Below are 12,090 nucleotides of genomic sequence, written 5' to 3'. Positions count from 1 at the left end.
AAACAGCGAGACTGTAGGGAAGGGCTTGAATGAGGCGAGGACTGAACACCGAGGGCCCGCCTCAGGAGACCCAAACCCCCAGTCCACCGCCTGAGCCCTCCCCGCGGGGTAGCAGGACCAGCGGAGAGCTCCCTCCCCACCCACGCGCCCCTCCGCAGGCCCCCGAGGGGGCGGGACTGCGTGAGAAGACCCCCGAAGGGCTGGCCTGGGCGGGTGCGGGAGAAACAGAACCCAGCCGGCAATAAAATCACCAGAGCATGACTTACCATCGTCCATGCCCGGGGCGTTCCTGGGATCTCCTGCAGGCGAAGGCCATCTCTGGGGGGCAGCCAGTGCCGAAAGGACCCTGGGCTCTCTCCACGGTGCGCTCAGGAGGTTGTGCGGCGCGGGGTCGCCCTCCCGGGGGGGCAAGGGAGGCTTCCGAGCAGCGTAGGCACTCAGCGCGGTGACCAGATTCTGCCGGTCCACACCGCCCACTGCCTTGGGGGTGAGCTCATCGGGCTGGAGCCGGCGGAGCGTGGGCAGCGGGCGTCCCCCGGGGAAATCCGCTCGGGGCTCAGGAGCAAAGGTCAGGGCGGACGTCTGCGCCACGAAGGTCAGCGCGCTCTCGGCAAGGGGGTCCTCGCCCTGCAGGGCCAGGAGATGGACAGCAGGTGAGTGTGCATCACCAGCCACACGTCCAGGCAGCCTTGGTCACCCAACAGCGCAGGCACCTGAAACCCATACCCAAGCAGGCACAGCCCTTTCCAGGCCCTGACTGGCCCAGTTCCCAGTCCAATTCCCTGCCGCACTGCTTTCTAACAGCTTCACTGAATACAGTCCACTGGCCACGAACTCACTCAGTTCAGAGTTAATTTTCAGTATATCCACACAGTCACGCAAGCGTCACCACAGTCAGATACCGGAAGACATCCTCTCCCCAAGAGAAACCTTGTGCGCTTCCCCTCCCCCAGCCCAGGCTAGTCCACTGCCCGCTTCCACAACTTTGCCCCCTTGGACATCTCATTAGATGGAAGTGCAACACGTGGCCCTTTATGCCTGGCTTCCTTCGTAGGATGCGATGTTTCCACGGCTGCAGCGTGTTGGTACCACATCCCTTTAATGACTGAAGAATATTCTGTTTTGAGGACACAGCGCATTTTGTTTCTTTATTCATCCACTGGGTTGTTTCCACTTTGGGGCCACTGTGAGGGATGCTGCTGTGAACATTTGTGTCCAAGGTTCTGCATGTTGTGTCTGCTTCCCTGGGCATCGGCTTGGGAGTGTGGACTCGTAACTGGCCCAGGACTGCCCACTGTGTCCCTGCAGGGCTGCACCACATACCCTCCTTACAGCCACAGGGGCAGCGTGTGAGGCTCCAGGCCCTGGGTGTCCTCACCCACACTCGGTGCTGGCGTCTTCCTTACGCAGCTGTCCTGTGGCTGGGCGGTATCTCTGAGGTTCGGTTTGCACTTCCCCGATGGCAAAGGAGGTGGAGCACCCACCCTTCGTGTGTCCCCCAGCCCCGCCTGCAGCACGCTGTGGTCACACAGAGCAGCGCCCCTGGGTGAGCAGCTCCTTCAGCAGGAGCTCCGGCTGCTCATCCTAGCTCCATCCTTTGCTGATCATTTAAATTCCTTTATACCCTACTCCTTTTACAGCGATGTTCCAGCTGGTGATGCTGCCAGCGTCTCTGGTTTGACACCTGACGTGGACCCCAGGCCTCTGAGCCCCACACACTTTCCCTCCACACCCACTTAGTACACAGTCCCAGGAGGACGCATCCCCATCACACTTTGTTCTGCCCACTGCCCCAAACAAGGCCCAGCTCCCCAGCCCGGGACAGCCGTGAAGACGTGAGCAGTCTGGGTCCTCCCTCTGACTGCAGCACCGTCAAAACTTCATGGACAGACACAGTGATATCCCCCTTTGGACCTGACTCAGAGCCCCTTCGTGGTGCGACGGGCCCACAGGGTCTGCGGGCCGTGAATCTTTAAGTCTTGCCAGTTCACACTCTCTCCACGCAACTCCCACGGTGCCACGATCAACACCGAGTCACTGGCTACACACTTGGGTTAAGATGTGTGGCCATCACTGAATTCAAGACGGTGGTTCAGGCTCCCAAGTCTGCCTCCTTTTTAAACTGCATGGCCTCAGCTTCCCAGGACGCATCCCGGTGGAGTGAGCGAGCCGGAAAGCGGGGTGACTGGGTTCCAGTTTCCCTCTCACACATGAACTCGGGCAAATCACTCGACCTCTTGAGACTCAGTTTTCTTCTGTCAAAGGAGATTGGACATGATCCCTAAGGTGGTTTTTATTTCTAAAATGATGTGATTTTAGTTGTCATCTGAATTGCTGAATTTTGTCCAAGTACTGGCTGAAATCAACTGCTTTTCCTTTAGAAGAGAAAAAGCAAGCCTCACGAGAGAGAGAGAGAGAAAGAGAGAGAAAGGGACACGCTCCACAACAAACAGCCCGCCAGCCCCCCGCACAAACGGGGAGGGAGTGTCGGTCTGAAGTCCAGCCTGAACTCTATTCAGAGAGCTGTCTCTGAACAGCCGGTCAGGCCGCAGCGCTGGGGTCCGGGGCTGCCTCGTTGCTGTGCCACGAGCCCTGCTCCTCTCTCGCTGCGAAGGCCGCCGAACCCAGAGCTCCCACTCGAGGGCCTTGAAAGACAGTCGAGTGGGTGCTCGGCTGCAGGACCCAGCAGGCCGAGCACGGTGCAGCAGAGCACTGCGGGGCGCGATCCGTGCAGTGGACAGCGACAGACATGCTGTATGGGTCTTTCATGCTCTGAACCAAATTAGGGTGAAGAGGGAGAAGGAATATTTCAGCAGGCAGGCTGTGGAAAGATTGAAAGCACGGGCTTCCACCAGTCACACCAGGTCCTCTGAGAGCGACTCGGGCACGGCGGTGTCCTCCCGGTGAGGGCACCCTGGTCTCCGGGGAGGCTGAGTGAGGAAGGCAACCTCATGGTCGCTTCACATCCTGGAGGAGAGAGTGCGTGGAGGGAGCTGGGGTCTGGGCCAGGCTGCCAGGGTCTGACTCCACCTCCGCTGCTCACAAGGCTAGTGACCTTCGCTTTGGCGAGTCAGTTAACCTCTGAGTCGTCTGTAAAGTGGGGAAGATGGCCCTGGCACCTGGAACACAGTGGCTCCTGGTGCTGTCCCTGCGGTGCCTTCTTATACCTGTACCTTCTTTGAAGCAGCAGGAAACCTGAGGGTCAGCCCCTGACGGGGGCCATCCAAGTGCACCCTTTGTCACACTGTCAGCTCTGAGTCTAAAAAGCTCCAGCTCACTTTCAAACCCCCTATTCTAAAGATGTTTTAAGCCTCAATTGAACAAACCTATGATTCAAATTTCCTACAATAATGCTGAATAATTTTTGAGACTGTACAGTTGCCCAAATCTGCAACCTAAAAGGACTGGCCGATTTCCAGCACATGGCCTGGCTCCTCCAGGCACATTCATGCTTCAAGCTGCGCGTCAGAGACGCCGAGTGTGGGTGTCCGCAGTGCGATCCCCTCTGTGTGTGGAGCGGTGGAGAACGGCTGCCAGTCTCGCTGCCCTTTGCACTGAAATGACGTCCATCCAGGCTCATCCCTTAACTCATGGTGCTCCCACGGGAGAGGGGGTGAAACCCACTCACAACACACCCCACAGGCGTTGGCTGACCAGACACAGGGGGAGACTGGCCCCGTCTGGCCAGCACAGCTCAGTGGGGCATTTGTAACTTTGCGACCTCTTTGAACTTCACTTTTACCACCTGCAAAACTGGGGAAAAGTTCTTTTTTTCTTGAAGCAGTTGTGAGTATTAGGGAGAGTATAGGGGAACGTGCCTAGTTCAGCTCACAGCTCCGAGGAGGCATCTGATAAACCATAGGCAGCATCAGCATCACTGCCTTCAAGCAGCATCACCACCATCAGCACCATCACCACCACCACCACCAGTGTCACCACCATCAACATCACCAACTTCATTACCACCATCACACCTACTGCTGTGCTGAGCTCTGGGCTACATTCTGTGGAGGAGGAACATATCAAACACGGACCTATCTTCAGACAATTTGCAGACTAAAGTGGGAGTTAAGTCACAGACATCAGTAACTATAATTGAAAGTGTATTAAGGAGGTTTGCTGATAGAGCCTGGAAGGAAGTGACCAGTCAGCTGGGGAAATCAGGGCAGCTTCCTGGAGCCAGCTTCCTAGACCTGCCTGCCCATCAGTGAGGCAGCCATGGAAGTGCCTTCCTTACCTCCCAGCTGCGCCAGCACCTAGGTCCTCGGGCTGCAGGTCGGTGCCTTCCTGTCACGGAAACCTACCCACCCCAGTCCCAGATTGCACAATTATGAATTCAGACTGCCAGGAAGGCCTGCGGGCCCTCCGAGTCCCACATGCCAGCAAACGCTGAGGGGATGAGACCCACGTCTACACATTGGTCACTCATGCTCATCAGACAGTCTCTGGTGCCAAGGATCCAAAACAAATTAGGAAACCCAAATTGGGCCATCTGTGGACCAGATGACAAACATTTCCTCCAGTTTGTCTCACAGCCCGAAGGCAGCGCTGACAAGCACACTGATCAAGACACGCTTGCTGCTGGCGTGACGAAGTCCACAGCAGTGGGGCTGCCACAGGCTCCCTAACGAGATGGCCCTGAGGCACCACCGGACGCAGCTGGACTTGGGGGCTGGGGTCTCAGGAACTCCCACCTCCAGCTCATTAATGTAAGTGGGGGGTTACTTTGCTCTGCTTCTCTGTGCTCCGGCCGCAGAGGGAGATCCTGGCCAGTTGTTCTCTCTCTGTCTCTGTCTGTCTGTCTGTCTGTCTCTCCCAACACAGTGGAAAAGTTGTCAGAGCTCAACAGTGTTCAGGCTCTAAGCTGCCCGCCACGTGCAGGGGAAGGAGATTGGAGGTGTCATTCTTACTGACAGCACTGTCGCAAGACAGGACACTCCTGCAGTCAGAGGAGCCTCAGGCGGGTCTGTCTCTGACCAGGGTAGCTGTGCTCTGGTTGCTGAGATACAGAGCTTTCAGTTAGAAAAATAAGCCCCACACAGCTTCTGCAGAGTTCACACACTCTGAGGTTGGAGAGGTGTTAGGATCTAGACCTCAGGATCAATGATTCTGCACAAGGTTAAGAGTAACACGGAGTGTGGCTGTTAAATCACGGACATCAACAAACGTTATGCAGCTGGAATTACTCTACAGAAACCCCAGCGAAGCACGGAGCAGGTGCCATCCTCAATCCCGTCCCACCCCGCCTCTCCCTCCAGCGTCTCTGCCTCAGGACGTGCGCCTTCTGGTTGGCATTCTGTTCTGTCCTGTCCAGCAGCTGCACCCGCAGCCTCACACCCGCAAGCAGAGAGCAAAGGGACTGGACGGAAGCAGAGGTGCAATCAGCTTTTCCCTCCCCCTTGGATGCGCACGAGGCCTGAGCTGCAGGCCAGCCAACCAGAGCACCCCACTGAGGCCGTCAGGACAGCAGGCACAGCGCGGGTCGTGTGCTCTGAGGACCAGCGCTAGGCCCTTCTTTGGCTTTGAGTGCTTTTCGTTCCCTTTGACCTCCTCAGCAACCCTCTGGTGTAGACACAAGCATCCTCAGTTTCGGGACAAGAGACAAGATCTCCTGTGAGTTCGGGCAGAGCTGGCTTTGGCCACAGAGAAGCAGGCCCGCCCTGCAGTCTGCCCGACGGAAAATGCAGAACCATGCTCAGCTAGGTTTAAGGAGCCAACTCGGGGACCTTGTTTTGGACTTAAAAAATAAACATGAAAAAGTTGGAGGAGAATTTCAGGGCTCTGGTTTCAGCACTACCAACAATTAAGCGTTGAAAGTGGACAGCTGCTGTTTCCCTCATCAGCGGAGGTGCCGAGCAATGGTCTCAAGGGACGTCTCTTTCTCCAGAACGTGTGACCGCAGAAGGCCAGCGCCCCTCAGTGAAGCGCAGGGACGGGTGAACGCCCGTGGAGACCACCCAGGCAGCGTTGCACATGGCGACATGAGGAGTCAAATCAAAACTAAAGAGAAAAAAGAGAACGTCTTCTGCGCACACAGAATTCGACAGTGGAGAGGAACCAGCGAGCACAGAGCCCCCGCGAAGCTTGGCAGGTGCTAGCCACATGCTCAGACCGCCACCACCTCCCCCATCAGGGGTGCTGCAGAGAGCCGGCCACCTCCCCAAGGCTGTAGCATCCACCCTGGGGCGGAAGCGACTAAGGTCCAGCTCACGTGAGCCCAGGACAGAAGCAGAGGCAGAGGGAAGGGCCGCGGGGGCCTGGGCGGGGAGGTGCTGTGATCACACCACGAAAAGACACGAGCTGAGCACCTGCCCTCCTGCATCCACACCATGGCCACCGCCCCACCAGGCGCACAAGCCCACCACGGCCGGGAGGTTGGCTTGCCCCGCAGCTCAGCTCTGAGCTGGTGAGAGTCCTGGATGCCCCGGCCAGGAGAGCAGGCTGCTCTGCAGCGGGACGTCGTCCCGGGATGAAGGGGGTCAGGACGACGGCTGGGACGCCTTGACCCTTCCTCCGTGGACGCACACCACCAGGGCTCGGCCTCCCACCCAAGATCAGTACAAATGAAAGCAGAAGCCAGAAACTCAAAATCAAACGACACCAGAGAGGTGGCACGCTTAAGCACTGTGGCCGCGGTCCTCTGAGCTCTGCAGTTTTGCACATGCTGCTCCCAGTGGCGTAGCTAAGTCCAGGGCAGGAGGGACCCCCGTGTTCCCAAACTCAATCTCCGAAGGCGGCACCGCTTCAGAGACGAGAGACGAGGTGGCGGGCCTGTTGGTGGACCCTGCGTGGTCTCCGGGCAGGGCCCTGTGAGCAAGGCTGCAGTGACAGCCGCCTGCGGGACTTCTCCTGAGCAGCCCGGGGGCACCTGCTGTGTCACAGGACAGACGGACGTTCAGCCGTAAATAAACTGCCAAGTGATGGCTGAGCAGCTCGTATTCCCACGAACTGGAGTGTTTCCATCACTCTTCACCCCACGATGAGTAGGTACTACGGTTCTTTTAACTTTAGCCAGTCTAGTGGACATGAGGTTTGCTCCTTAATCTCCCGAATGAATGATGACTGTCAGCGTCTCGGGTGCCGTTACTGGCCACCTGTTTGTCTTTTTAAGCAAAGCACCTGTTGAGAACTCGCATGCTTGCGCTAGCCGCTCGTCGCTGAGGCGCAGCTGACACGCAGTGAACGGTGCACCTCTGCTCTCACACGCTCTTGCGCAGGCGCACCCTGGGGGAACGGCAGTCAGGACAGTGTGTGCCGGTCACCCCACACGTGTCTGCCTGCCCTCTGGACGCCTCCCCAGCCTCCATCTCCAGGCCCCGCCCGCCCCCAGCCTGCCTCCCGTCCCTTACGCTCTAGTTCTCATTTTCTAAAATTCTGTATAAATGGGATGAGAACATGTGCTCTTTCCTGTCTTTCAATGAGCACAGTTACTCTCAAGTTCATCCATGCTGCTGCGTGCGCCCACGGTATTCACTTTTATCACTAACCAGCGTTCCGTTTAACGGGTGAAATGCAAGGTGTTTATCCACTCACTCGCTGATACGCACTTGGGTTGTCTCCACTCGCTGAAAATTGCTATTGCAGCCTCCATGAACATTCCTGTTCCTGGTGGACAAAGCTTCCCTTCTCGGGCAGGAGTGGGTGGCTGGATAGAGAGCAGGTGTGTGTTTTCCAAAGTGGCTGAACCCCCTTCCACTCCCGCCAGCAGCACGAGAGTCCAGTGCACCCACCTTCTCACCAACATGCGGAGCGGTCAGTCTTCTGCGTTCAGCTGCTCTGACAGGCACGCAGTGGCCTCTCACCACTGCTGTTAACTCGTACCTCCCCAGTGAACAGCCACGTCCAACACTTCACACGAGCTTTCTGCCACCCGTTTGTCCCCCTTGGTGAAGTCCTTTCAAACTTTTGCTCATGTTTTATATCTCTGTTTTTTCCAGTGAGTCTTGAGAGCTCTCTACACACCACGGAGAGAAGTGCTTCTTCAGGTGCACTGCTGGCAAACACTCTTTCCACGCCTGTAACTTGTCTTTCCCATCTCAGCGGTACCTTTCTTCCCAAAGCTTCTGTGAGGAGTGCCTCCGAAGGCCACGGAGCCACCCACCCCAGGCCCCTCGGGGACAAGCCACCCTAACCCTCACCCCCGCCCTCACCCCAGGCAAGTCAAAGCCTGGCAACTCCCGTTCAACCAGTTGCCAGAAAAAATCACGCACACTTGCCCACTAAAAGTTACCAAGATCTCTAATTGTTTCTGTAAACTGTCCTTTTCAAGGTGCTCCAAATCTTGGGTGGCTCTAAAGCAGACTGGCCTCAGTACAAAATGAACTTCCACCCTCGGGCCCGACAGCTGGTGCCTACATGCCGCCCCAAGGGCAGGTGTGTGGAAGGAGGGCTCTCCGGGGACAGCAACTCGCAGTGCAGGCCCCAGGACAGTCTGGGGCACCCTGGACCCACCTGCTTCCCACCCTCCACGAGCACAAGTGGGCCCCATGGCCCCGGCCTGTCCAAGCGGGCGCGCAGGCCCTCCTGAAGGGTGGAGACGCCAGGCCTCCTGCCCCGCCCACTGACCAGGATACAGCGGAAGGCCCAGAGATGCTGCGGGCCTAGGAACCACTGTCCCCATGTGCCCAGAGGGAACCGCCTGGCAGGTACAGACATGCCCCAGACTAGAGAGAGAGCTCCGAAGTCACCTGCGCCAGCGGCCTGTCCAGCTTCAGCCCGGGGAGCGTGTTCGGGGCGGCAGCCTGGGCCAAGGCCTCCAGGTAGGGCAGGTAGCGCTGAAGGACCTCGGCCAGCACGTTGCCCTCCCGGCTGAGGCCCCGTTCGTCCTGGACGCTCTGCTTGGGGCTCCTGAAAAGCAAAGGGAAAGCTTTTGCCAGCCCAGGGCCGTGGCGTCCACCCTGCACTCCAGCCGTGGTGGGAGCCTCTCACGTGGTGGCCTGGGGCGGCGCACCACACTCAGGCCCAGCTTCACGAAGAGGAGAAGTGGGCGGCACTGAGACGCCCAGCGTAATGTAAAGTCCAGCATGGAGAGTCTGAACTCACCCAAATAAAAATGGAAATTCGAAGACAGCTTGACGCTGGGTCTGTGTTGTTTCACACAACAGACGACATCACACATTCTCCTGGATGAAGCCCAGGGTATCGGCACAAGAAACACAAAGAACAGCTCTGACCCTCAAGAAACCCTCAGTCCGGCCAGCGAGAGGCACCTCGGTAACCAGCCATCAGGTTCACACGTTTGTCCCCGGGACCTGGTGGCCCAGGTGCTTCCTCTCCTCAAAGGCCAGAGGCAGAAAGGCAGGCCCTGAAGGCTAGCGTTCGAGGGCTGCTGTGGCTAGGCCTGCCATGTGGGACATTCTCTCTCTGAGGGAAGAATGGACTTTGCACATGAAGCCGGAGGGTCTTCTTCCCGCTCAGTGAGTGAGAGGGACGGCCCGCTGACTGCACCATGTCCTTGGACAGAGCGCTCAACCCGGGCCTGTGTCCCCTGCAGGCATGGACGAGGCCCCGGACCCTCTGACGGGGCAGGTGAGGACGTGGTGGGGATAGTCCTCCGCTCACACAGGCCGCGGTGCTCAGGGAATGGGGTGACACTCGGGGCTTAATCCTGCTTTTTGTACCAAAGTGAACAATAAACTCTCCCTGGGAGATGAGAATTCTGACTTCTCTGCTTTCAGCCAAAGCTGAGGACGCAGACTTTCCAAGGGTCTCAGGAAGAACAAGGGAGGACCCCTGGGCACGTCTGGGGTGACAAGGGCACCCGGGGGGGTGGCTGCAGCACACCCACGGGCAGGGCCCCGTGCAGACACCCCAACTTTGTGGAACTTCAATGCCAGGGAGATGGGGGTACTCTGCCACATGACACAAGGAACTAGGCTTGGTGGCTGCTGGCTGTGGCCGTTTTCATGGGGACAGAAGGCACATCCACCTTACCTGGCCAGGTGGGACGCGTCGGGACGTCGTGGGTAGGTCTGGGGGAGGTGTGAGAGCTCCCGGGCCATCAGGTGCTGGGCGGTGGTGTCCTGCCACGAGGAACCTGCGGGGAGAGCGGCAGGACCTGTGTTAACGAGGCAAAGCCGAGCAGAGCTGCTGTTCCCGGCTTTCCCGCCACGTCGTCCCCTCACAGAGGGCGGTTCACAGCCAGGTCTCCTCCTTACAGACACTCTGGCTCCCGGAGTTCCCTGCACCAGAAACTGCTGGGCGCTTTGCTAGTGGAAAACCAGGCGGGAGGAGGCTGGACAGCTGGACGGCAGGAGCCCCCGGCCAGGCATGCACTCTGGTCCAAAGAGGGAAGCCGTCTGCAGAGAAAGCGGCCAACTTCCCCACCTGGAAAGGTTTGGCCATGGCCCCCAAGCACACACGGTGGCCACCAGGCCTGCTCGCGGCCACGTCTGGGCAACTTGCTCCTCCTAACCCCACCCTGCTCGAGAGCCACACGTTTGAAGTGAAATAAGGGGTACTATTACTAGAAAAGCAGTTATCGTGGGGCTTAATGTACTGTGTCTGGAGCCAATTACACCATATTTATACTCAAATGTTATGACAAAGAGCTTTATAACAAGGGCAAAGCAGTTATGATGGCAAAGTCCATGTGATTATGCATTAATTACATGCACTGCAGATCACATGATAATTATGCTCCGAATTACCAAATAACTCCCAAGAATAATTATTATGCAATTTGTACATTTTAGATCTTATGGTAACACTGTAGCACTTAGCACTATCCCGTGCAATTATCCATAATTATCTAATCACTAAATATCATGTAATTACAGAGATGTATTTTTATGCCCTGTACAAAAACACATTACCAAAATCTTCAAATCAGGACGGCTATGCGTTTGTGTGCGTTGGTGTGTGTATGAGTGCAGCACAAGAAAGTCCAGGACTCACTGAGAACATGCGTTCTCAGTAGAATTAAAAGAACAGCTCTTACATGTAAACTGCCTTCATAGACCCACTGGAACGCTTTTTCAAATGCAAATCTAACATTTTTTAAAACTTACAACTGGCAAGATTCAAACTGTTGGAACAGTTTCCAACTGAGTCTAAATCTCAGAAGACCTGACAGCATTACCCAGAGTGAAGCTGACGGAAAAGTTGCCCCCTCAGCTGCCTCCTGCGGCCACCAGCAGCTGAGGGTGACGCAACGTTTGGAGAGAGGGTCAGAGACCCAGCTGGAGACCCAGCCGGAGACCCAGCCTCACAGGCACTGTCACCCTTACTTTGGGGTTAAACATGCTTAGAAGTAAGCTAGTCTGTTCCGTTTGACAAAAGCACCTAAAAATCGCCCCGCATGCGATGTGTTTGTGTGGCTGTTACTGGTCCCCCCCCAGGAGGCATGTCTGCAGTGTGAGCATGTGGTCCAGCGCTGTGCGCTGAGGAACGGGCACGGTCTCAGCACGCCACTCCCAGAAGGATGGGAGGAAACAGAAAAATCAAGAGCACAGAAGGAACTTACTATGAAAAAAAAATCATTTTTAAAATTTAAATAACAGAACTGCAGTAATATTTTTATCTAAAGAGCAGAGCAGTCTGAGCCGTGCCCGTTCTGGGGTCTGTGTGGAGGCCACGTGATGGATGTGTCTGTCGGGCCAGTGAGGGAACCCTGAACCTCTAAGCGCTCCTGGCAGCACTCGGGAACCGAGCACACAGATATAGGGGCTGGACGTCCTCCGTGAGCGTGTCTCCTAGGCAGGTCGGAGAGACGAGACCCTGGGTGAGCACACACTCGCCTGCTCTTCCCACCTGGCTCAGCCACACCCTGGGCCACACATGAGAGGCTGTGTAGGGTGGAGAGGAGGTGGCAGGTGGCCAGGGGCCCAGGACCTGAGAAAACACGTGTGGGGCCCCCATGTTTCCCTTGGCCTGTCATCTCAGACGTGGAGCTGAATCAACCAGCAGCCCAGGTGCCGACGAGGACCCAGCTGAAGTCGCTTCTCTCTAGTCAGTGGCCAGGAAAGGAGCAACTGAGCACATTGTGGACGATGCAGCTCCCCTACCCCCAAAACCTAGAAGAAAGCACGACCCCACCCCCACTCACACAAAGGCTGAGAGGGGGCCTCCGCATCCTCCACTGTGAGGCCA

The 12,090-nt window shown here is 56.9% G+C and overlaps 1 protein-coding gene across 2 annotated transcripts in view; it reads right to left on the bottom strand.

The window, feature by feature from the left end:
- The window catches only part of PTPRN2 (protein tyrosine phosphatase receptor type N2), a 519,894-nt gene that overhangs the window by 362,123 nt on the left and 145,681 nt on the right, over positions 1 to 12,090 (bottom strand). For both annotated transcript variants that reach the window (XM_032482973.1, XM_032482974.1), the window contains 3 exons: positions 9,934 to 10,036; positions 8,688 to 8,847; positions 267 to 627 (listed from right to left, as the gene is read on the bottom strand). In XM_032482973.1, the coding sequence (XP_032338864.1) occupies positions 267 to 627; positions 8,688 to 8,847; positions 9,934 to 10,036 (624 nt within the window). The remainder of the gene's footprint in view (positions 1 to 266; positions 628 to 8,687; positions 8,848 to 9,933; positions 10,037 to 12,090) is intronic.

This window comes from Camelus ferus, chromosome 7, assembly GCF_009834535.1.
Source record: "Camelus ferus isolate YT-003-E chromosome 7, BCGSAC_Cfer_1.0, whole genome shotgun sequence".
In the NCBI taxonomy this organism is placed as follows: domain Eukaryota; kingdom Metazoa; phylum Chordata; class Mammalia; order Artiodactyla; family Camelidae; genus Camelus; species Camelus ferus.
The sequence above is the reverse complement of the archived record's forward strand: the minus strand, read 5'-3'. Positions and strand labels throughout refer to the sequence as shown.